Source organism: Cyanistes caeruleus, chromosome 12, assembly GCF_971803275.1.
Source record: "Cyanistes caeruleus chromosome 12, bCyaCae1.hap1.1, whole genome shotgun sequence".
Lineage (NCBI taxonomy): Eukaryota > Metazoa > Chordata > Aves > Passeriformes > Paridae > Cyanistes > Cyanistes caeruleus.
In genome coordinates this window covers 6,822,665-6,849,061 of record NC_141712.1, presented here as the reverse complement: position 1 = coordinate 6,849,061, position 26,397 = coordinate 6,822,665, and the positions used below count along the sequence as shown (strand labels likewise).

General features: G+C 42.8%; 1 protein-coding gene across 6 annotated transcripts in view; it reads right to left on the bottom strand.

The window, feature by feature from the left end:
* Positions 1 to 26,397, bottom strand: part of TSHZ3 (teashirt zinc finger homeobox 3) — a 65,344-nt gene that overhangs the window by 38,324 nt on the left and 623 nt on the right. Inside the window, exons 1-2 of one of the 6 annotated variants that reach the window (XM_086848184.1) lie at positions 25,712 to 25,786; positions 24,634 to 24,909 (exon numbers count right to left, since the gene is read on the bottom strand). In XM_086848184.1, the coding sequence (XP_086704310.1) occupies positions 24,634 to 24,673 (40 nt within the window). In that variant the 5' untranslated portion in view covers positions 24,674 to 24,909; positions 25,712 to 25,786. Of the gene's footprint in view, positions 1 to 24,633; positions 25,173 to 25,506; positions 25,544 to 25,711; positions 25,787 to 26,397 lie in introns of those variants that run through there. The other 5 variants (XM_086848183.1, XM_086848180.1, XM_086848185.1 and 2 more) reach the window with 5 other exon arrangements.

Sequence of the window (26,397 nt, the reverse complement as noted above, 5' to 3'; positions counted from 1 at the left end):
TAACTGGCTGAAACAGCAGTAGCCCATTACAAGAAGCATCCTTCTCCTTTTGTCTTTCCCTGTAGAAATGTTGCCTGTAACAGTGCTGCTCAAAGTCTCCAGCCTTGATTTGCAGAGAAGATACTGCAACCCAGTGACATCTCAGAGAGGAGGGCTGGGAGAGAAAGAATTAATTTTAAAGAGCATAAAGTCTATTTTATACCTTTAAGTATATAATCTGCCCTAACTGGGAAACTCATACAGGGAAATTCAAGGAAGTACAAAGTCCCTTCCTAAGGGCACTCGACACAAAAGGTGATAGAATTTAAAAAGCATGTAAAAAGACATCTCTGTTCTAAAATTACCAATATCTTGATACTGTCACTGTGAGAAACCAAGGCAGAACAGATTCATTTGGCTGAAGAGTGGATGTAGCTTTATACAAATGATTAATACTTGGCAACCCCCCTCCACTTGGCTTGTCACCAGCAAACTCACTATACTTCCTTCCCAGCCCTCCATTGTATTTTATATAATGACAGACTCAGCTCCAGGATGAGATGAAGCTCCTGTGTCTGGATCAAAAGCAAGGAAACCTCACAAGAAAGGATCTCAACAGCCAGTTTAGCTGCAGAAGCCATGGACAAGCTAAGCCTAGAGCACATGCCCCACTCTGCACCTATAAACTCATCCAGGATCTTCATCCCAGCATCATTCTGCTCTGAGGACTAAGGTACAGCACAGGAATGGTGAAAAAGCACAGAATTAGGATGAGGGTTTTTGTTAAATCAAAACACCCCAGAGAACAATACCATATAGCACTGCTTTGACATCAATCTGGACAAGTCCCAGGCAGAAACACAAAATTAAGCTGGTGATAATGCACAGTTGTCCCAGAATATTCCTGGGGAGGGCCATTCTTAAGGTACAGAATTACAGGACTCAGAAACTGCATTACACACACAGGAAATACGGAACAGACTGGGAAACAAATTGAGCCAAGGACTGGGTGGGTGGGAGGGCTGCACTGCATCTGACCTGCTCTTGAGTACCTGGAGAGGGAACGAGGGCTCCCAGCCTTGGCAGACACTGACGGGCACTACTCAGTGTCCTCAAGAACTGCAAAAACATCAATGATTTCCATTCTGTTCATGCAGAATACACCAAACTAAGTGTTACCTGACCTATGGAGACTGCTTCCCTTCCTGATCAGCAGTTGCACATTACTGTAGATCCTTCTTTTTAAAATGTATAATCCTGTAATTATTTACACACTATTTCATTCCTTTACGTAACAATTCAGCCTTCAAGTTGGTGACAAAATTCTTACAAAAACCATATTAGCTCCACAAATGTTTATCTTTAATCTACAAATAACTACATTTGGAGAAAATGAAAAGCTGCCTTTTCATCATTAAATTATGCAAGACTTGCAATCTTCATGAGTAAATTTGTTGCAATGAAAATGGACATCTTGGTATGAATTACAAAGGACTGGAAAATCTGAAGTAGAAATAAGCCACCAAAAAACTACAGCAAGAAATATTACAGGAACCAGTATGTCAACCCTAATTGTGTAATTACTTTTTGGCTTGGTCATATAAGCTAGAAGCAAGAAACAAGAGACAATGGTAATTTCTTACTGCTGAAATGAAGGTGTCAAACTGTCTTGTATGCTCTGTGTGCTCTAAGCTAAAGTTTACATTTATATTATGTTACTTCAATTACAATCTTAAAAGAGACTTGAATGCTTCAACTGCATTAGGCCAGGATTTGTAGATGTTAAACACAAACACATACACACACACTACCAGTTGTCCATACACATTTTCACGTGTGCTTGTTTATGGGCATTCTAATGCATGGATCATTTATTTGAAAAATAAAACTTTGTTTAAGGGAAAAAAAAAAAAAAGTGCATTTTGAAATATTCTGTAGTTGTGGGTTGTTTTTTGGGTTGTTTTTGTTTTTGTTTTTTTTTCCTGAGGAATTTAAAAGATGAATGTCTGCAGCGACATGGAACACAGCGAAACTCCATAATAGTCTGGGGCCTGATTCTGACACCCCGGCTTGCAGAGCTCTGATCCCCAGGTAAGGTGATTTTTACAAGGAGCTACCCACTGCAAACACACAGAATTCTGCCTGCACTGAGCCTGCCCAGCATCAGAAGGTGCGAGGAAGAGGCAGCTCTGTTCTCCCATGGCTGCCCCCAGCTCCCTTCCCCATCCTCTCCCGCACCCTGCCCGCTCCATCCAACTGGGCCAGTCATTAGCTGTCTTTCTCAAAAGCAGCCCAAAGCAATCTTTATGCTACTGCACATTATTGTCACTTTATTTTATAACTTATTTGTTTTCATTTCTTCAATTTGCCTCTCGTGGGATTGACCCTTGGTGCAGCACTGACAGACGTGAGTGTGAGATGAGCAAACTTCATCCTTTGGTAGACAGACAGAAATCAATGGAACAAAGACTGCTCTCCAGTACATAATCACAACAGAGGGCTGAGGGAAAAAGAATGTGAAAACCAGAAACTGAGGATATACAGAACGGGCACTTGTGTGCCTAATCAAAAGCCACACATGGGTGTTGGAATCAGCTCAACCAAATATGACAAAACTTCTCTTCTAAACCACATTGTCGTATATTTTACAGATACCACCCAGTTTTCTACAGCTCGTCTTAGGAATGTTTTTAACCATTTTAATGGGATTATTGTCAAATGCCTATGCACAGAACTGTGTTAAGATTTAGGAGAAAAAATGCTATAAATAATATATGCTATAAAATTTCTTAATATCTCTTTTTACATACAAACACTAGGGCTAATTCAGATCAGAGCTACTTAGGAGTCTAAAAAAGTTTGCCTGATTTTTTTTTGGACTGTTTTTCAACTTGGACTTCAAGGCATTTGAATCAAGGGTATTTGTGAGAAGTAAAAAAACTTGCCCATGATGCAGCAATTACTGAAATTCCAAGTATCCAAAGGGCTTGACAAGCTGGAATATTAAGATTACTTCCAGGACAATGGCAAATTACGGGGTTCACTTCTTAGTAAATTACACAGGTACCTAACAAAGACACTCTAGCCATGTATACACCCTGTCTTTCTCAGTACAAATAGACAGATTATTCAATCTCTACATACAAACTAAGCTTCTTTTGTACGTGTACATAAAGCACAGGCAAATATATACTATATATACATATATATATGTGCTGTCCATGAAGTACAATTTTCAGAGAAGCAGACCCAGTCCAGAAATCATATCCAGTCTCAATGTAGTCAGTGATGTAACTAAGAAAGCAGGATCGTACTATTTGTCTGCAAAAATATTAATTTAATTGAATATACTAAGAAGTATAATTTGAAACTATTTCAGGAAAAGTATTTTTTTTTAAATTGTCCAAAAATCAAGCAGAACAATATGACATAATTTAAGAACATCTGTAATTAATAAAAATCTTCCTTGTAATTTTCTACACACATCTGACAAAAAAAAAAAAAATTCCATTCCTGTATTTACACAGTATGCAGAACCCCTTCCTCTTTTATTTTAGAACTACATGATTTAACACATCTTTTTGAAGATATGAAAGTTTGAATTTGAAAGTGAGACTCAGATGCAAACAGTGACATGAACAGAAGCCATAGCCACCAGATCCAAGGCCAGTTCTGGCTCATATTTTTACCTAGCTTCCTCAAACTTTAGCATAGGATATGAGTAATTGTGACAACTGTAACATTAGCTGGTTTGGCTTTCCTTCGACTTTTCCTCCTTTTCTGTTTCCCAAAGAACTTGATAAGGATTTTTGATTGTTTGTTTTCTTTCCTTTTTAATTTGGACTAACTTGACTATTAAGATGATTCTTTTTTTTTTCTTTGCAGCCGTTTAACTTCCACTTCGGTTTTTGAATTGTAAGACTTAAAAAAAGAGACTCCTTCCTTCAACAACTCAAAAATACAAGTTTCTTTTCCTTTTAACTGCCTTTCTCTTAGATTGAATGACTGGTGATAAAGAACATACTGCCAGACCACAGCAAAGGCTAAACACATACAGCAAAACAAAAACTGAACTAGAAATTCCACCTCAAAAGCGTCACCTACATATCACAATCTCATTACAGAGCTGTACATTGTAAGCATTAATTCTCAGATTTTCTTGTGAAGCAGGGTATATTCTCCACCTCCCACCACCCCCCATATTACAGGTTGAAAACTAAGATATACAAAACTCTGATTTCCCTTCAGAGAAAATTCAGGAATTCTCAGTTCACAGCATTGTTTATACAACTCTTTTTTTTTTTTAAACCCAGAACTGGACACACCACCAAAGCGCTGTCAAAATAGGAAAGTTCAAAATCATAGCACTTACTATTAAAAAAAAAAAAACCTAACACAAAACAAACAAACAAAAAATAAAGCAGATATTCTAAGGCTTGTTTCTCCTGGCAAGCTCTGTGGCTGCCAGTTCCACACAGAGCCAGCCTGACTGGGATTCAGGCTCCTTTGGCAATGGAATGATCAAATGTTCTGGTACAGCCGCATGGATACAGACGGGGATTCCCTCTTCTGATGATCTCTGCAGTACTGAGGGATAAATAAAACCCCATTTAATCCGAAATTTACTAAATTTCTCCAAGTAGTTTCATTCTACCTCAGGAAAAGGAAAATAAGAAGAAAAAAAAATGATGTTGTTGTTTCCTAAGATCCCAGCCTCCTTTGGCTGGCAATGAACAGACCCACGAACACAAAGCTACACTCTGCCATAGACTCTATATTCTGGATATCCAGGGTGTGTTAGAAAGCCCTCAAGTACATTTTTTCAAGGAATTAATATGAATGAGAGCAAAAAAATTTAAAAGTAAGGGAACTGTGTATTTCACTGACTACCAATACTCTCTGACACTTCATAAAATTTACGTTGAAAAATCATTATTTTGGTGCATAGACTGACAGATTATTAATATATTTAATTTCAAGAACTTAATCTCTCACTGCAATATTTTTTTCCAAGAAATGCATGTATATGTATCAAAAGTTAGGTTTCTTAAACCACGTATTCCTAGTTTTGATGTGTGAATTCATCTCTGTGGTTTCAAGTTTTGGATCCATGAAAGACACACATAATAATATGATAAATATATAAATTACTGTGTAGCATATGAAGATCTATTTAAACTTCAAAATACCAGCATATACCAGACTTTTGAATGAAGGCAGGTTTTGTGAAACTGTTTTTAATAATCAGGCCTCAGAAAACAGGAGAACCTGAATATCAAAGAATGTATTTATGACAATTTGCTAACATAAATAGTTTGAACAAGTAGCTCCTTTAAAAAGTGTGCCTGCTTTCAGGCAAAGCAAGATAATACAACATTCCAAGTACCAGAGGTTTAGGTAACAATCTAAAGCTGCATCCTCGTAAGAGGATTTTACAATGGAGGTGCTGACAGATTGGAGATGCCATCGAGGGCATGGACACAGCAAAGCTTTAAGGGAATATTTGTTTAAAATACTCTCATGTTATAAAGTTGCTGGGTTTCAGTTCACTGTCAAATTAAAGACATCTTTTTTTTTATTTTTCATCTTTCATAATAGCTCGTTCATCTTTTTTCCACTGATGTCACCAATATTTCATTAATGCCTTGATATTACTTTTAATGCAATTTACATACATGCAAGCACCGAAAGATAATAAAGACAATACCCAGCGTAGCGTGGCTAAAATGCAACTTCAAACTTCAAGACTGTAGTTGGAATTTATGTTCTGCCTTTCTTTGCCATGTTTTGTCATAAGGAACAGAAGTAAAAAACTGTTGAAGGCATGTTTTGAGAAAATGTCATCTATATGCACAGAGACAAAAAAACAGTAGTAGTTTAAGAAGTCCTGGCTTGCTTTAGGGTTATCCACCCCACAGCTGCTAAGCAGATCAGGTACAGAGCAGCCAGCACATTGCCAATGAGCATGCAGACTGTGGCTAGTAAATGGCATTTTTCACTCATTTTAGCAGAATGTCCATTTTAGACTGCAATGAAGGAAAACCAGCAACCAAAGGCAAAAAGCTGCTGGGAAAATTACAGATTTGGTAGGGATATTTTGCTGAACTTTGATTGCAGGAATGGGAAACGACCTTGACACAGACAAACACTATCCTCCTTTTATTTTCTTCAGCGCTGCTCCAAAGGTGAAGAGCATTTCTTTCTCACACAAGAATGTGTAAAACCCACTGATTCAGTACAAAACTATCTGCAGAAGATAAGAACATCTGTAGTGCTCTCCTGCCGCAGTCTAAACAGCGGGCGATGGGCCCTGCTCCCTCCTGGTCGGTGATAACGGGCGACGTGCGCTCCTGACAATATCATCATTAGAAACTTTATTATTGCTCTTGGTATTTCACGAGATGTCTGGCAGGCCAGCGCTCAGACCGCGCAGAGAGCATCGCTCTCCCACGTGTTTCACGGATATTTACTGGATTCCAGTATAACCCAACCTGTTAATGCTTCTGGAATGTATAAACACTGTTAACTGCTAAATTCCCTGTATCAACATTTCAGGCATAACCGTTAAATAAGTTGGTTGCTAACTGTTGAGGAAGATTTTGATTTATTGAGTAAAGTATCATCATGGGATGAAAATCAAGATCACGTTTTTAGGGAGACATGACATATTATCCATAACGAGATGTAATTTTGTACTAAAAGAGTAAGGATAAAGAGTGTGTTTTTAGAATAGAATCAACAGACAAATTTGTACAATGCTGTTACCTATTGATACAGACATTTGATTGATAATATTGTCTGTTTATAACTTAATACTATCCTGAATATTAACAAAAGTTTCTTGGCATCCCATTAATACTTGTAAAATTATTTCAAAACAGATTAAAACGCTCCACCTGACTGAATGCCATCAAACAAAAATCTCCATTCCTGACTGAGACATTACATTCCTCTTAAGAAAAACAATTGCTTAGCATCTACTCCCAAATCCTTACAGGTTCTTCAGCACAAGAAAGGTTACTTGACAAGCTGAGAACCCAGCCAAGAACCATCTACCAGAATCTGTCAGTATCTACGCTACACCAACAACCAGCAGAAGCACAACATAAGTTATCAGGTAACACAGATGAAATCCTGTTCCTTAAACTGGCACTACAGATTGCACTGAAAGCCCAATCAAGTTAATGGAGTCAGTAAAAGAATAATATTTGATTTCAGTGGGCTTTGGATTGGATCTTAACAAGAACAAACGCTGGAAGCATCCACGGCTTACTCCAGAGGACAATCCGCAGCAGCACCAACTGCTCCAAACCTTTGCTCCAAGCTATGGACAGACAGGTGAGTCTGTGGAATATCTGGAAGTGGCAGAACCCCCAGGGAGCTCTGCAGGCCAGGCTACCACCCACCCACAGCAGGACACTGGAAGGCACTGCCTGGCAAGTGCTGGGATGCCCATGTGTGCCTGCCAGCGAAGGGCTGGGCAGCCCTGCTGAGCTTCCCTCCTCATTTATGTCCTACTGTGATGGGGAAGCAGGCTCAGGACAGGACCTGAAGCTCTCCAGACCACACCATGCGAGTTCATTTTCACCCTCCATGGCCCTTGACCGCCTGACCCACCCCACCAGCCGATGCCAAGCTGCTGTTGTGCACAGCGGCTCCTGTGGAGCCACGCAAGAGCAGAACACCTCATTCCCCACTGAATGCAAGCAGGATCCCTGCTATAACTCTGCAAATTCCTTAGCTTAAGAAATTGCCATTTTAAAGCTTTTTTGTGGGGAACCTTGTCTGCAAAAATAGAACACACTCCCAGTGATCTGACAGATTTCAATTATTACACACTCACAGTTTTTACACAAAAAAAAACACACAGGGACATCTCTGTTGGATGTAAGCAGCAGAAGCTGGGGGAATCCACAACATTAATATTTTTAAGTGTTTCCAGTGCTGCTGCTGAGAAAACCCACTCCTGGATCAGAACTTCACTACGTTGGGCTTGACACAAATATCCAACACACAAAGACACTTCTATTTCGGCAAGGTAAGCAACTACTTCACGTAAAGTGTAATGAAAGTGTATCTTCCAGTCCTAACAACAAATCACTCTCATTTTAACACAAAATTTAACTGTTTCATTTCCTTTTATCAACATTCAGCAAATCAACTACATAAAGTGTCTGCGGTGTCTATAAAAAAAGTTTTTAATTTTAGCCTGACGCAAGCACGCGATATTGTTAGCTAAAAAACACAGCCAGTGAAGATCAAGTAACAAAAAATGTTTTCCTTTGAAAAATGTTAAATACTTCATTTTTTCACAACTGAGCACAAGTTTCTAAAGGATGATAACTTTGTTTTGTAATTTGTTTATTGCTTAATCATGAGGACCAGATTGAGCATTTGAGTCACACAATTTTGTGTTGCACACTCCTACAACAAGAATGTGCTGTAAAATTTTATTTCTTTTTTTCCTTCATTCAGCTTACTGCTTGCTTGCCCTCCTGCTTATTCAGCTAACCATCTCAAAATGAAATGCAATCACACAGCAAGATTTCACTGCTGCTAGAATATTTTACACAGAAAACATATAAGCATGAGGAAATAATGCACCGCTATTCTCATATATTACATCAGACTATTTTCTAACTAATATAGATAGGAAGCATTTTATTGCAGGCCCAGAGCAAAAACAAAGGAAGACAAGGTATCCTGGGTAAATGATACATTTCAGCAGATAAAAAACCCACTCACACACTATCTTTGCTGTCTCAGGTTCTACCTTCTACTTTTCAAATATTCTTTCACTGAAATTTGCAACAAGTCCAACCCAGTTTTGTCCACCTGGTTTATGTCTCTCCATTTTACTCTACAAGGCTAAGGTGGTTGCCAGAATTTTATTCTTATGTCCAAACTAATTAAATTAATATAGCAAATGCAAAGGGATTTGGGGTTAATTAGAAAGCAAAGCATATGTTTAACTCTAAAACAACAGCACAGTTGTACACACGATTTTGAAAGCACGTGAATGAAAGTAACACGTGAATTCAGGTATTTCTATTTTGGGGACCATACAGTGGTTTGGATCTCTACCTATCAGCCCTTTCTTCTGCATGGCACTAGTTTTTCCTTCCCTCTCCTGAAGGTATTTCCAGCCCTGCTCCTTCCTACATAGTTACCCTAGGGATTAAAGTAGTACCCTGCCTGATGGCTTTTATCTGATGATTCCCTACCTCCAAGGCCATCTGGCTCTGCTCCTGGATTATCAGTTGACACGAGTTAGTCATCCTGCACCTACGACAGTAAAACCATTATCTTTTACCCCAGTCATTTCTGAGGACGTATCCTAGAAAACATGCTGAATAAAACAGGGTACTTTTCATCATATAAGGAAGTACATACAAAGGTATTTTATGCACTTCACTGCAGTGTGGCTTGGACACCAAAGGATGGTCACTTAGAGAGAACCAGGACATCTTCCAAGCTTCAGGTTTAGCTTGCAGAAGACTTTTCTTAAGCACACTGCTGACAAACTGAAAGCTGGAGATAAGAAATATTTCTGTTTCACTGCACAGGCTGGTAGGACTGAAGCCCTAAAATCACCATGCATATAAGAGATGCAACAGCAAGCTACTCTGAGAGGAATAAAAAGGGCAACTAACCTTAAAATGTGGAATAAAAAGTCTCTCTTATATTGGAAAGCTTCAAAAGGAAACACATATCCTACATCATTCACAGACACAGAGTGCCCTAAATCCAGTGAGAAATGCCCTGGATCTCTGGCAGACAGCAGGACAGGCCTGAGCACTGTCTGGCACAGAGCTGCAGTGTCACAGCCTGGAACAGGCAGGGACACAGGCTTAGGGAAGCCTTGCACACCTACTCAGTTCACATTCAGCCAAACACATCATATATATATGTATGTATGTATATATATATATATATGTATTTCCTCAAGATATTTTTCTCAGTATACAGATACCATGTAACTTAGTGGCTCCTACTGAGATACTACATTCTGCTTAACACAGCAACTTAAACACTGGCAAATGCTTGATTGTTATTTGACGGTTTATTTTAAACTCCCTTTGCACATTCTTCCACCAGTTAAAGCAGAACAATTTACTATCTGTGCCGGTGTTAATGTTTGACATATTCTGTCCATTTTTCACTTCGTATGAACAAAAAGGCAGTCCAGCTTTACCATGTTCAGTACCAAGGTAGTTCAAGTTTCTAAACAGTTTTCCCTATGCAACTGCAAAAGCAGCCTGTATATGGGGAAGGATGAGGAAGGGGCTAGGACAGAAAACCCTTTAGTAGAATCCAACCTCTTTCACCTGTGCAATAAATATTGTAAATAAGGAACAGCTATTCTGTCTTCCCTCAACACCATGCATGGAATAGAGACTGGGAAAAATAAGAGGGAAAAGATGCATCTCACCTTGATGAGCAGAGGGAAGCATTAGCATAGAAAACTTTCATATACAATGTGCTAAAAAATCACAATCAGACTAACAATAACCACCTATATTCCAACATGCAGCCATCTATCCATATGTCTCTTAGCCAATATTTCCTTGATGTCAGCACTATATATCCCTCCATTAGGGAACAACTGCCACAGTTCCCCTATCAGTAAATAAAACAGTGATCAGCAGATCTGAAATACAGCAAATACTTGAAAAGGTATCAGAGGTGTTGATATGTGAAAAGGAGACAAATCTGCTTCCCAGCAAAGAAGGAAAGAGCTCTTTAGCCATAAATATGTCACCTCCCATGCTGGCATGGCTATCCCACATTTATTTAATCCACAGAAATGTGCTAGAGAAAGCACTGCATTCCTGTACACAAGCATCCTCCCGTTTGCCCTGTACAGGCACAGGGCCCACTCACCTATGACAAAAAATGCCAGTAATGTGTCAGACTGAATTACTATTACATACAGAAGGAAAAGAGTTAGTCCTACTAAAAAAAAAAAAAATACCTGCCAGAAGCTCCAGACAACATCCTAACTTTGCACAGAAGTGCTGGGCTATCAGCCAAGGGGGTGCTGACTTTGGTCGCGCAGCGCACAGATGATATTTCTAAAGCCAGTGCTAATATGCAGTACTGTGCTTTTCAAGAGATTCCTTTCATTTCTCACACAAACTTTGGTGAACATGACGTTCTGAGGAATCACTAATATGAAATGTTACTTGAGGATACAGATCTCTCCAAGTCATCCAAGCTAGCTGCAGCCTGAGCTTCCTGCTCCCAGTGTTGGAAGAATAGCTCTATGCAGCAGATGTGTCATACCCAGCACTCAGATGGCACCCCGTTTCCTTCTTAGCTGTGTTCTCTCCTCCTCTAAGTAAATACTGGAATGATTACAAGTGAAACAGGGTGTGAGAGCAGAAAATGTGATACAGGCTACACACAATTAGCAGAGGAGCTGCTTGTGACACACTGACACGAAGAATTGTGCAAAGAACACTCGGAGCTATCAGCCGGAGTGAAGGGGACGGTGTGTGCAGAACGGTGTACAAGGCTTTCATTCTGCAGTTTAAATTCCCAGCATTTCACAGCACACATCCTTGCAAATCTTGCTGATTATCTACACAATATCTAGTTTTGATATTAAAAGTAAGCGGGTTTGTTCTCCTGGCAGCACGAACTTGAAGTTTCTTTGTTCATTTCTAGAAAACAGGGTAAGGGAAGCATGAAACCAAAAATGGAAAAATACAGAGGGGCAGCGTGGCAGCCACCTCTGCATCACTACTTACAAACTACTTTGTAAAAAAAGAAACACTGCTAATGCAACCATCATACCTGTGTTCCCCTGAGATCAGTGTATCCACAGATACCTTCAAAGCACAAACACCAAAGCTGGGGTTTTTTGGACTACATGAGCACTTTGCCCAGCAATCAACCATAAGGCATTGCATTCTCACAGAAATGTTGTGTCACATTCAGCCTCAGACCCAGCCTTTGGGCAGCAGAAGCACTCAGCCCCGCTCTGCTGGCAGCAGTACCAGCTCTGCCCAGCTGTTTTACACACACAGGTCAGTGCTGCACTACCCACAAGTGCATTCCTGTGCACACCTGTGCTGGGCGTGCTCCGCTGCACCCACTGCCAGGGTACCCAAACTTGGAGGAGTTGGAAACTGGGCTTTGCAGCAGCCTTCTCATCCATCATTCCAGCTACAAATCACAGGATTGCTGGAAAACCAGGGTTCAGAATGGGGTCACATGAGCCTGTTATTGCTCAGGCTGATTGGAAATGAGGTAGGTAGTGCCTGGACACCTTTCCTGTACTGAAGAAAGGGCAGTGCTGCAGCCTCGCCGAGCTCTGCCTGCCTCGCTGATGGCAGGGCTCATGCACTCCAGCACTGCTGCAGGGGACAGCCAAGGAGACAATGCCCTGGAAAGGTGGCCCAGGATGAAAAGGCTGGATGAAAGCCGTAGGACCCTCACTTGGACAGACTAACCACACACTCCAGTAACTGCCAGGGAAGATAGTGAAGCTGAAAGAGGCTTAGTGCAAGCATGCAGGAGATTTGTGACAGAAAGTTAGAACTCCATGTCAAGCCTTTCATGCAAACAATAAATATTACTTATGCTCATAATCAGACTTTTCTCCAGCATCGTCTTTGAATGTTGAACCTTTTTCAATTAATTAAAAACTATGCACTGCAGAGTGCATATTTTATCAGCCCTCAGCTGCTTAAGTGTCTAGAAAAGACCAGGCAGTTTTTCTTTTTTCCAGGCAACCCAGAGCAAGTACTTGCAAGGGTCATATCTTTTTAATTATCTTTTCTCTCTTTGATTAATTATTCCGTCTGACAATAGCGTGTTTCTAATGCTATTCACCTGCCTTTGATGATTGACAACTTTTCTGTCTGATTCAAAGCAAACAGCTGCTGCCATGATTGCCTAGCAACCAGGATGTGATGGATGAGCCCCAAAGATGGATGGCTGCAATAAATCATGTCTCCAGCTATAAAACTGAAAAAAGGGATAAGAATAAAAGCGAACAAAAAACAAAACAAGGTTTCTTCCCATGAGTGCACTCAGCTCCTTACCAATTACACCTGAAATGGACTTTGTGTCTATTAATAGCAAAGTTTTCTAATCAGTAAGAATGCAATGATGCCATTTGTATCAAGGTGTGTTTACAATTGTTACAGCAAATTGGCACTTGTACTTCAATTACCTACTGTGTTACACAAGTGCAGGAGTAGCAAAGTTTTACCTTATACCGTTTAAGGCTTTATAAAAAGTATTATGTTTTTTCAGAGTTTTTTCATGGTGTTGGACTTGAATGAAGGGTATAAACTTGAATTCTCCTTACTTTTGACAACTGAGTATACCAAAAGTAAATGGAACTGAAAAACTCATTTCTATAAAACACATATAAGGTCCCTGCTGGCTTTAAAAAAGAATGTTTTAAACTAAATGTTTATTAAATGTTGCTGTCATTCCCTTTAGCTAGGAGGTCATCCTGCAATCAAAGAAAAAGTTGATGTGACAAGCAGTATTTCAAAAATACCATCTACCTGTGCAAATTCAAGACTGATCCAACAAAGTAATTCTTGTCTCATTTTACCTACCGCTCCTGTAAATCATTGGAGTTTTTTAGGGTCAGCCAATAGTTTGTCAACTCAGAACAAGTGTAACCAGGCTGGGTATCACACTTGCCTGAAGATGCACAAACACCCCCCAGCACCTGAAGTTTTGACACCTCCTATTGCTGAGGCTGCTCCATTGTTGGAGCGTCTACCTCCTGAAAGTCCCTGCCTGCACTTCCAAGGAAAGATTTAATTGCCTATAAAAAGCTGTTTCCTTAATTCTTCCAGCAGGTGGGGGTGTCCTGGTTCCAGCAAAACTGCTTCAAAGAGGGAAGGGATTGCCCTCACTACTTACACAGCCAGGCCATCCACCCTCCAGGAGCACCCTGGACACTTGGGAGCGAACACCAAGACTCAGAGATTCTCAATCCTGGATGAAGAGCATGGGTAGAAAAGAAATATCTGAATCCTGATATAATTATGTCCTAGAACTTTCTTTTCTTTGCCATTATTTGGGACCCAGGGAAAAAAAAAAAAAAAAAAAGTGCATCCTGTTAGCGAAAGGAAGCTGGAGTGCGTTAATCTGTTCACAAGCACATTTTTATACTGGAAGTAGCAATGCCTGGCAATGTTACACTGTATCAGCTACAGTCCTGCTTATATTTTAGTGTTACACACGACAAGTCTCTGTGTTCATGCAAAAGGCTGCCTGTATCCTTGCACGGGCCACGGCTTTGTCTAGATTCTTTACAATTGTTGAAATGCTCCCACTAAAAACTTAACTCTGCCTCTGCCCGTCCCTCTCCCTGTTGTACAAACACAGACACATACACACACGGAAATCCAGCCCCTAAAACAATTGTAAGGCACTCCTGTAATGACCAGCGAGTATCTGGTAACAAACAATGAGAAAGCAAAGCCATCAATCACAACGTGCACGCCGAGGCCTCCATTCTGTCCCAGCTCATCCAACTCTCAAGTTACAGCTTTACACGGCAAGTCTAAATAATATTCAAAATGATAAATGGCACTATAAGCCTGATATCCATCATCAATCTTTTTTTAAGGAACATCCATCTTCAATAATGCACGTTTGAATCATGTGAAACCAAGAGCTCCCAGATTCATTTACACAACCCCCAGCAAGCTGGTGCTGCTTGAATGATACGTGTCAGCCAGTTTGTCCCAACTGCCAAACTCAAAAAAAAATAAAAGGGGGAAAAAAAAAAGAGAAATGAAGACACACTGAGAGAGAAAGAATACAGGAGGGGGAAAACCTTCAGGGGGCTGGACAAGGCGACTTAGCAGATAATCTGAAAGCACATAACCTCCTCAGCGAGTGTGGCGGTGCCCCCAGCACAGCCGGGCGCTCCCATCCCTGTTCCCTGCCCCGGATCCCGGCCGGAGCAGATCCAGCAGCGCCGGAGCGGGAGCTGCCCGTGCCCCCCCGCGCTCTGGCAGGGCCCGGTGATAAATGACACATGTCATTCTGTCGGGAGGGAAGGGTGGGTCAGTGATGTATGGCTCTGCTGAAAAGGAAATCGACTGTTTGGCATGGTGCGGCTATTCTCCACCAGGATTTAGTTTCAGAACTCTAAAATGAAATCTCCGATGTTTCAAGTGCACGGTTAGGGCAGGCTGACGTGCGGCCGAGGCAGCTTGCTGCCTTTTTTATTTTTTTTCCCCCCCACCTTGATTTTTTTTATTTTTTAACCTCTCTCTACCCTTCGGATTTCAAAAAACTGCTCCACTGACTGGAAACTGCAAAAGAACACACATATATCAAAGTCTTCAGTAGTTATGATCCATGATAAAATTTAAATAGGTTGAGGTTTCTATTTTTATTTATTATTGGGGGGGAAAAAATGGCATGCAGGCTTGACACAAAAGCAAGATAAAAATTAGCATGTTTGAAGTAATCGTCCCACAGCTTGACATCTGCATAGTAAATTTTAAAGGAAAAAAATGTGTCAGGCAGGCATGAGCTGTTCCCTCCCTCCCCCCCTCTTTCATTAGCTCACTGGCAGGGTGGCACTTCTGAACCTCATTACTGCAGGAGGATTTATGAAGCTGAACCCAATGGCAAAGAAAAGGCATCTGTCAATAATTGTAGGGAGCTGCACTCACAGCTTTGAAATCTCATTAAGTATGCAGTTATCAGGCATAAAGATCAAAAACATTACTCAACTCCGACAGAATCTTATGGAGGAACATTAATTAGCAACAGGCCTACAGTACAAAAAAAAAAAATAAAAAAAAAAAAACAGACTTCCTCTCACACCTGCCCAACCCACAAACCAAAAGAAACACTCCCCCTCCCTCCAGAAAAAAATAATTCCCAGCATCTGAGACTGATCAAGTACATGAAACAAGAGAGAGGAAAAAAAAAAAATCCAGTTGAGACAGTCTTGGCGGTGAAGAGAGAAAAGGAAGAAGCTGTCAAAGTTGAGAAGGATGTCAGCACTGGCCCTGATTACAAGGGCCTATACAGTTCCCAGGCCTTTTATCATCCCTGCCATCAAAAACAGACTCTGTGTCACAGATGGATGACTGATGGCTGCCAGTCTGGAGCAGCCTGGCCAAGCCTCCTGGAGGCCCCTGCTGCGATCTGGCCCTCCAGCAACAGGCTTGACCTAGCAGGGAAAGGGCTGCGGCAGCGAGCCCAGTCCCAGAGACACTCAGAAACAGCACCCTGTTCTGTTCTTCCCCAGAACAATCCAGCGAGAGCTTGGTCAGGGTTTGTTTGTTCAGCTTACAGAAGTTAAATGTAATACTGCTGCTCGCCACGCAAAGGCTGTGCATTATTTGAAAATAACACCAGAAGGAAAAAAAAAAAAAAATTTTAAAAACCCTCCTCTTTGTCCGCGTTAAATGTATTTTTCTAATCCTGTTTTGCATTTTCACCACAATTTGCACACTCAATTGCTTAGAAAATCCGTGAGAGAGAAATATAAATTTGGGGGGAAACATACAAATTCATAGGCGAAGCTGGACCATAAAACCAAGTGACCTTTGCAGCATTAAGTATGGTGTGCAACTAATTAAGAACTATGGCCATATTAACGTTTTTTGTTACAGAATCAAGGATATCAGCTACACAGCTTAACCCATTGCACATATTTTTTTCATTTCCTCCCTATCAAAAACTGTGTTTGCAAACAATAACTCATAGCTACTTGTTAAAAAAGAAAAAAAAAAAAAAAAGAAAAAGAAAAAAGAAAAAAGCAGGAGGAGGGAAACCACCTTCTGTAGTCTTTTTCCCACTTGGGACCATGCCTGAAAAACTCCCTCTCTAGTTACATGCTGCCCTTCATACATTTTATATTTCCCATAATTTTGCGCTACAAAGAAGCTTTCCACTGTACAGTTCCATTCCTGTGTTATTTCCTATGTCCTGGGTTTTGATATAATGTACATATTTGTCTCTCATTTCATGAGATACACAGTGATATTTATGTCTCACTTGTAGCCACGCTGAAGATTGGCTTCTTAATGAACTACATCTTTAATACTGCACAGAGTCAGGGATATTCACGCACACACACACAAGACAACCTGCCTGTCAAAATCTTTTCAATATCTAAAATTAATTCATTTACTAAAGTAATGTACTTTTAAAAAAAAAAAAATATATTAGCTCTGACAAAATACGGAAGCGGAGGTTCCGCTTTAAGCAAGATTTGTTAAAGAATTTTACAAAAAGTATTACAATAAGGTGTTTATATTTTTCCGTATGCTTACCATATTACTTTTATTATGTGTAGCATCAAAGTGATTATAGCAATTACATCTAACAGAATTAATTATAGAACATCCCATCATTTCTAAATACATAATGCATTAGAGGTAAGCCAAAGAAAGAAAACATCTTGACTGTGGTGACTATTGTCGGAGTATTTTGTTCTTTAAGCATGAAGGCGAAACCAAAGTAGGAAGAAACACAGAAACGCTGGGGTAACAGCGAAATGTTAACTACAAAAATCTGAATATCAAGGCAGGTACGTTATTGCTAGCGATAGTAACCTGCGCAAAGCTGCACTAGCACAAATATCCATGTAAAATCCATTAGAGTTTTTAATCACAAAATATGGAAACTCGCCAATTCACCTAACCAATGTGTTAGTACATAAAGACAAGAGTGTATGAGTGAAAGAGTTACAAGCCTTTACGTATGCAAAATAAATTCACTCAAAGCTTCATTAATATTAATTTAAATTCAGAAGCCATTTACATTAAATTGTTCATTAAAAATTGCCTATTTTATGCAACATGCATTCCGCAAAGAACACATAAGAAACTGAAACAGAGGGCTCAATTTAATGATGGAAATATCAAAAGTAAATGAATTTGGATCATTCCAAACGAATTATAAAGCAGCCCTCTGCTCTGTGCCAGTGCGGGAAGTTTGGTGGGAGTTTGGCGGAAGGGCAAGGAAACCGCCTGGCTTCGTCCTCACCAAGGCTTGGCCGTCGCCCTTCCCACCTCCCCACCACCACACAGCCAGCCTAAAACGGGAATTATTTATGGACAGGACCTCAAACCCAGTGCCGTGACAATGGTCACTAATTGTGAGCGCACTGGGCCACCCCAAAACTTGAGTTGGTGGCCAGGCGGAGCTGCCCAACAGCCGCGCGGGAGCTGCAGGTGAGGAGGGCTGGGCATGGAGGCTCCTCGCTGGCAAACTCCCACACCAACAAGCACAGGCAACTTACGTGATTCCCAACAGCTGCTCTGAATGAAGAAAAGAGAGTCATAATTAATAACATGTGTCCTGACAGAGTTAATTAATAATTTATAATTAAGTCTAAAATACGAACTTAGATTATTCTTGAAGAGTTGTCCCTTTACTGCCCGAAGAGGCCAGGTAATGGCATTGGCAAAGAGCTTTCACATATTTTATGATCCTCTGGTAACTCTTCCCCTACTCTCCCTCCGCCCCCAGGGGAAAAAAACCCTTTGAACATTTTCTGAGAAATATCTTAAAGTTGATGCCTGCAATAAGAAGTGTTTAAATTCTGCAGATTGGCTCTCTGCTGAGATGACCAAAATATCTTTCAGGCGCAAAATCAGGCAAATGCAGTAGGATGAATCTCACAGTCTCTGAAATTAAGCCCTACTTATTTCAACTCTTTCAGTTCTTTCTATGAAAATGGCAACAAACAATTTCAAGCTCTGACAATGTTCTATTCTGCATTATTGTACTTAAGAAAACTACAATACAATCTCTCATGGACTATGTTTTAAATCCTTTGAGTCAATTTTCATGCTTTATATTTTTTTACACTGAAATCAAGAAAAATCAATTGCACAAATTTTTTTTTTTCAATCCTCCTGATTTAGGTTATGACACATACACACACAAAAAAAAGCAATGCATCCATTGTTTAGTGGGATTCTTAAAATTAATTTAATGTCTAACTGCAAATGCTGGAAACTAGAATTAATCTGTCTGGATAAAAAAAGGCTTACAGACATTTAAATGCATGTATCGGGACACTTTATCAACCTAACATAAAATTGTCATCTTATCTTATTATATGACTATTTTATGCATGTGTCAAAGAATTTGAAAATGAATGCCTGTCTATTCACTCTAATTACAACTGCATATTATCTGTCTGGATGTACCAGTCCATATCATTGTTACCAAATACAATATATTGTATTCACCTTTCATTTTTAACTTAAGGCTGATAAACCACAATTTGGGCGTAACTAAATTTTAAAAAAATTACCAAACACACAGAGAAGAAAAAAAAAAAAAAAATCATCAGACTAAAACACCTGAAGTAGATTGTTTAGTAAATGATGCTGAAGTATTTCACAGATAAGATAACACGCGACTGCTCAGCAACTATGTTATTTTTGGTGTTGTATCATAGCCATACACACACATACACTCCTACTTGACAATGCAACACTTCAGGCATCTTAATACCTGATCCACTAGCAGCACCTTGAAAACAGGGCTGTGTAAAAATCTGGCAATCTGTATTTGGATTCTCTAGGAAACAGCCACGACATTGGATTAAAATATGGATTACTACACCGTAAAGGCAGCAGTGCCTAGGTTTGCTCAGAAAGATAACACATAGGTTACTTTACGTCCTGGCAAACGATTTCTTTTCTTTCACTCTGTACCACCATATGTTTCTGCATAAGCGTGCACGTAGCACGCTTAAAAATGTACCCCACACTTCACCCTGAAGGTGATCTTTTCTATACAGTTTCCACTAATCCTGGAAGCAGGGCTGACAAAAAGGACCCACTCTAATCCTGCTAACTCACCCTAGCTTCACTGCATTTCCCATAACCCTGCAGCAGTCACAATTCATTCTAATCACTTTACAAAACAATCTTTAGTAAAAAGAGGAAAAATGCAGACTTGTAAGCCAATTTAAGAAATAACTGCTGATACATCAGTTATTGACTATTTCACTCCTGCTCATGATAGTGCTCAAGGCAAAACCGAGAACAAAATGACAACATCAACCGCACGCAATAAACTGTGGCCCAGGAGAGCACTGAAGCCCTAATTGACAGCTGTCAAGCTAATGGGAGAAATGGCAGCTGATTCTGGAAAATTCTGTTTTCCAGGCAGATATTCATGGGAATCTATCAAACCTTTTTATATTTATGCCCCTTTTTCTTTTTTTTTTTTTTTCCCCTTTTCTTTTTGGTTTTTTTTTTTTTTTTTGCATTGTTCCTTCACACTTTGCCGGGAAAAAAAAAAAAAAAAAAAAAAAAAAAAAAGCAGAGGACAGCCATAACTAATCATTTTGTCAGCTTGCTGCTAGGAAGAATCTCTGCCCAACAGAGAAATATGTGGCAGGTTTGGAGGCAAATAACATACCAAGGGCTGACACTGCAAGTACCTTTATAGGTAGCCTACTTTATCGCTACATTTACTTTTGGGGTATGTATGTAGTTGCAAGCAATTGCCATAAATTAAAGGGAGCGTTCGAGTTGCTGGAGTCAGAGCTGCCTGGAAATCTGGCGGCACAACCTGTGTGCCATCTTGCATCTGTTTGCTGTGCTGCACCCCCAGCCCCGCGCTGGAGGGGCTGAGGGCTGGCACGAGCACTCAAGTCCCTGGAAAGTGGAAGTGCTCCGCACCTCTGCAGCATCAATTCCGTGTATTTCAGTGCCCACACCGACCAGGTGCAGCTTTTAAATGTGAGCACAGAAGTTGGGAAGAGCCTAAAAAGCATGCAGCAATCTCTAGGGTTTAAAACAAACTATGGTTAAAAAAAAAAAAAAAAAAAAATAACATAGGCCCAGGTCTGTTTGGGGTTTGTTTTTTTTTTTTTCCCCGAGACTCGAAAACTCAGTGCAGTTATCTGGGTCTTACTGTTGTATTAAATATAGAAATAAATAAGTAAACTAAATGTGATTCCAGCAAACCACTAGTTCCCAAACCCTCCTCAGAAGGTATGTATACAAAATATGTATTAAGTCATTTCTGTCAGTTGGAAGTACATTTTCTTGATCTTTTAAATAGGTTTTTTAAAAAGCTGCAAGTGAAAGCTATAATTTAAGGATAGATAATTACTGTTTGCATGAACAAGACTGGCCTCTATTAATACAATATCTTAGCTTCCCCAGACAGTAGCCTCTAACTGGTAAATACCTTCTTGCTCCTGACTTACATGACAGAAGTCTTTGGAGCAGCAATTCTGACCATCTTCTTGCTTTAACAGGTGAGGAATAAAATTACAATGCCTGACTCTCCTTCCCAAATTTACCTACGATATACAGCTGAGTCTCAAAGCAAACAAAGTGAAATTATCATTTTTACAGATTCTTGATTCTCAGAGACAGCTTTAGTCTTCCACAGTGTGGTGTTAACACTTGGGCTAGACATAAAGAATTTGTGCACCTGTCTGTTATGTCTGCGAGCTCTGTGCTGCTGAGAGTTCTTTGTTGTTGTTATTCTACTCCAGACCATTAAAAGGGTCCTAATTCCTATGACATGATTATCCAGGTACCAAAGCCCATTTGTCACCTGCAGCAGAAAATTGAGTTAATGCACAACTAAAGGCAACCAGGACTGTGTAATATCAACTTGATTACATCAAACTAGCTGCAAACCTAATTCTGCTGGATGACACTGCGTGGAGCTTGTCATCTCCAATCATTAAAGCTGTCAGGAATCCATCAGGTTTACAGCTAATTAGGTGAACACTAATGAAGCTGGCAAAACAACTTTTCTTTTTTTATGGCTGAGCGGACCTTTCAGTTTGGAGAAAAAAAAATTCTCGAGTATTCTCAAGGTTGCTGGGGACTGGATTTCCTGAGTTACCAATCAGCAGACATCTTTAATTCTCCCCCCACCACCACCTTTTTTTCTCTCTCAGTACCAAGCAATCAATTTGTCATCACTCTCAGTATGCCACAAAAGCAGTCATGAACCTTATAACTCGCAGCTCTCAAGCCAAAAAGGGGGGGCAAAAAAAAAAAAGTTTCTTCTGTCTTAAAATAAAACGCCTTATACAGCTCACTTATTTATCTTCATGCACTTATCAACAGCATAAATGTTCTTGTTTTTTCACTCTTGTCAAATAAGTAGCCCTTCAGTCATTCTACATCCCCCATATCCATTAGGCAGAGGCATTTTGATAAAGTAAAGCCAAAGCTAGTGTATGGGAAAGAATGAAAGCACTCACTCTGCCAACTTCTGATTGACCATTAAGCTATTGATGAATGTGCCTGTCAGGAGAGAGACAATTAAATCAAATATGAAACAAAGTCGTTTTGACGGGTCATTTTGATAGAGCAAAACCATTCTTCCATCTCCTATTAGTCCTGCAGTCAAGTTTTTGTAATGAATATTTCTTAACTAACCTGTTATTTCTTAGCTGTTTTTTAAGGTGTTAAAAAAAAGCCTCCGCTTTTACTGCTATTAGAAAAAAAGTAACATTTCCAATGTGACCAATAAAAGCAGCATCTCAGTGGGAAGCAATTATACCCAATACTAAATGTTTAATGTGGCTATCAAAAAGCTAAAAGTTTTAAGAGATTACACTTCTGCTAAATATGAAAGATAGGTCGAACATCATGGATGATCCACTTGAGAAAGGAGGGAGAGACAGAGAGTGGTGGAGGGAGAGAAGGATACCTCAGAATGTGTGTTTAGTGTGTTTTCTTCCAGCCTGTGGAGAGAGAGCCCAGTTTACAGCAGAGTCGAGTGTGTCAAACACATGGAAAAGCTAGATTTTGCAGAACTAAATTCACATTACAAAATAGAATTTCCCAAGTGTCAGGAAAAGTTCTCCTCTGTCATTTTTTCTTGAAAACTGTTATTTGATGGCACGGGCCAGAAAAGCAAAATATTATCATGAAGCGTTTGGCTACGATATTGTTTGCTAGATGGTATCACTACTGTACTGAGAAACTTTCCAAACTTTCTAGCTGTTTTTGTGCAGGGTAAGACAGCTGGGAACTCTATTTCCCTATTTCAAAAGTACTGGCCGAAGGCATGCGGATGTCAAGGAGGAGAAGAAAGGAAACATGCACATTGTTATTTACAATCTGTACGAGTCTCCGAGCCCCTCGGTGTTTACTAAACCCAAAGCACCCCGCAGCTCGGAGAAGCCGTCAGGAGGTGTGGGAGCAGCGCCCAATGTCAGGGGTGCCACAGCCCCCCAAGGCCGGGCTCCGGCACAGCGGCGCTGCCAGGGATGCTGCCGGCGGCCCTGCACAAGGTCCCCCGCGGGCTGTCGGGGCTGGCAGCCCCCGAGCGGGGCTGGCCCTGGGCAGAGGCTGTGCCTGCCCCCGGGCCTGGCAGCCCAGCGGGGGCAGCGCTCGCCACAGCCCCTCGAGTTGCGCGAACAGAGTTGACAGGCCACGCGTGACGTCACCGAGTCTGGCGTTACCATGGCAAGTGATTTATTGATGTTTATCGGGAATGAATAGATCAAAGGCTGCCAGATGACAGGCGATCAATCACACATCAAATCAAGGATGGCAACAGGCCAAGGAAACCTTTTCCAGCCCACATATCCCCAACTAAGGATTACTGTAAAATTATGTGGGGCTTTTCTTTTACTGTTTTCTTTTCACTTTGGCTTTTCCAAAAAATGCTGCTTAAGTTTAACAGGAGTTGACATTTTTGGCAAAAGGAAAACAAGCCAAACAAACAAAAAAACCTCACCAGCACAAAGCTTGGAAAAGTATTTCTAAAAAGGGAAAAAAAACAAAAGGGTGGAAATTGTAAAGGCACTATCAGAAACATTCACCAGTCACTTGACAATACACAGACCCTTTTTTTTTTTTTTTTCCCCTTTGGTTTACTTTGCAGCTTCTCCTCTGGACTCATAAATAAGAAATCAATAGGATTAACAGAAGAGGCTACCAAAGAAAGTGACCAACTAGGAGAGTCTGTCTGTCCGGCAGAGACATCTCCTGTGCAGTACCCTCGCAGAAGAGAAAAAGGTAAAAGTTGGGCAAAGGAACCAGTTCTGGGCTTGGGTCTTCAACTCACACTGCAGAGTGAGTTTGTTTTGTCCCTGCCACTTCATTCACAGCGTGCCATGTATTAATACATACCCTCTCTCTTTTTTTTTTTATTGGAAAAAAAAAAATAAATGAAAAGAGTGTTTTCCCTGGCTTTCACAAACCATTTGCCTGTGAGGGAAGGGGATGTAGAAGAACGAGGACTACGAGGGATAGAAGCAAAGTAGGTGCCAAAGTACGGGCTGGAAATAACCAAATTTCGCCTCCTTGCTTCCCCCAGCCCCGGAGTGACAGCGACCGTACGAGCCCGAGCAGCGTGTGCCCGCACAGGGTTACCCCCAGAACCGAGCCGGGCCATGGCAGAGTTCGGAATAAATCAAAGCGGGCACCAAAAGTGGGGAACGGGCTTTCATGCGCCCCCCACCCCAAAGGAAAAAAACCAAATAAAATTCCCCCCAGCCCCCCCAGCCCCGGCGCTGCGCCTGCAGCCCGGGAGTCGCTCGGCGGAGCCCTCGGCAGCGGGGCAGCAGCGGGGCAGCAGCGGCGGCGGAGCCCGCCGGGAACCGCTTATGAAAGAGACGGAGGGAAGCGAGAGGAGAAGGCAGCGGCCGCGGAGGGAAGGGAAGGGAAGGCAGGGAAGGAAGAGAAGCGGCTCTCGTACCTGCTGCGCGCCGGGGCGCTTGCTGCTTCCTCCTCGGCATGCTGGGCTCCTGCGGGCGCCGGCGGGGGGGCAGCCGGGGCGCGGGGGTGGGAAGAGTTGCCTCAGCCCCGGAGATCCGCTGAGCTGCTCCAGCCTCGGCGCGAGGGCTGGGTCGGGGATATATTTTTTGTTGCTGTGCATACACGATGCCGAGTAGGAGGAGGAGGCGGCGGCGGCGGAGGAGGAGGAGGCGGCACAGAGGAGAGGACAGCCCTGCTGCTGCTGCTGCTGCTGCTGCTGGCAGAAGAGGGGGGAAGTTTGACAAATCGCCCCGGAGGAAGGAGGAGGGGAAGCCCCCCGAAGAGGTGTGCGGGCGGGAGGGCTGGGGAGAGCCCGCAGTCCCCCCCACCCCGCCCTGCGCCCCCGGTGCCTGGCCGGGCTGGGAGATCACGGCATAAAGACAGGGGATCTCTTGGCCGGAGCCGGCGGAGCCTCAGCCTGCGCTCTCCACTCCCGGCTCGGCGCTGGAGCGGCGGCGGCGGCGGCGGCAACAGGCGAAGCTTGAAGGGAAACGAGATGATCGCGGTGTCACTCAAACTGGTCCGCCGAGAGGGAGCGGGGCACCGCCGCCGCCCGCCCCGGGCCGCGCCTTCACTCGGTGCGCATCGCCCGCCGGACCGGGCACGGGGGCGGGCAGGGGTCTGCCCCGCCGGCCGGGGGGACCCCCTCGCCGCGCCCCCTCCGCCGCCTAACTTCGCCCGCCGGCGGTCTCCCGAGCCGCCCGCGGCGGCGGCGGAGGGCTGGCCGGGCAGGGACAGGCAGGGCAGCCCGCCGGGCTCCGCGCCGCTCTCCCGCTCCCCGCCGCAGCCCTTCCCTTTCCGCCCCCGCGCGCACCCGTTCCCCGCCGGAGCCCCCCGCAGCCATCGCCTCCCGCCACGCCGGGGCACGGGAACCCCCCCTCCCCGCCGCCCCCGCCCCCCCCCGGCGAGGAGGGCCCGGCCCGCCGCTCCATCCCGGCCGCCCCGCGCGGTGACAGCGGCGGCGGCAGCCCCGGCTCCCCGCCGCGCCCCGCAGCGCTGCCCGCCCCGGCCGCACTCACCGGCGCGCCGCCCGCCCGCCGACACATCCAGCCCGCCGGCTCCCACCTGGCTGGCGCCGCGGCCGCCGCGCTCCGCTCCGCGCCTGCGGGCGGGCGGTGTCGGGGCCGCCCCGGCCGGCGGCCGCTACCGGCGGCGCCCCCGCCAGCGGAGCCGCTGCTCCCGCCCCGCGGGGCCAGAGCGGCGGGGAGCGAGCGGCGCCCGCGCCCCACGCACCCGGCTCTTCGGGAAGGAGCACTTTTCCCTCGTTTTCCCTGTTTTGGGGACAGATTTTTTTTTTTTTCCCTCTCTCTCTCAGGCTTTTTTTTGTTTTGGTTTTTTTTTTTTTTTAATTTTTTTTTTTTTCTCGGTCCAAGTTCACTGCCGAGCCGCCGCGCTCAGTTCGGCGAGCGGCGGCGGATCGATGTGCTGCGGGTTTGATTGCGCATCCCTGGGCGGCGGGGCCGCGCGGCGCGGGGAGGGCCGGGGCGGCGGGGGGCGCGCGGGGCCCGGGCCGCTCCCGCCCCCGCTCCGCCCGCACCGGCCCCGCCAGCGGGGAAGGGAGACACGGCAACAACAACAACAGGGGAAAAAAAAAAAAAAAAAAAAAAAAAAAAAAGGAAAGAAAGAAGAAAAAAAAAAGTAGCGCTTTTTTTTTTTTTTTTTTTTTAAAGTTCACGGGGAGGAATTAAAAAAAAAAAAAAAAAAA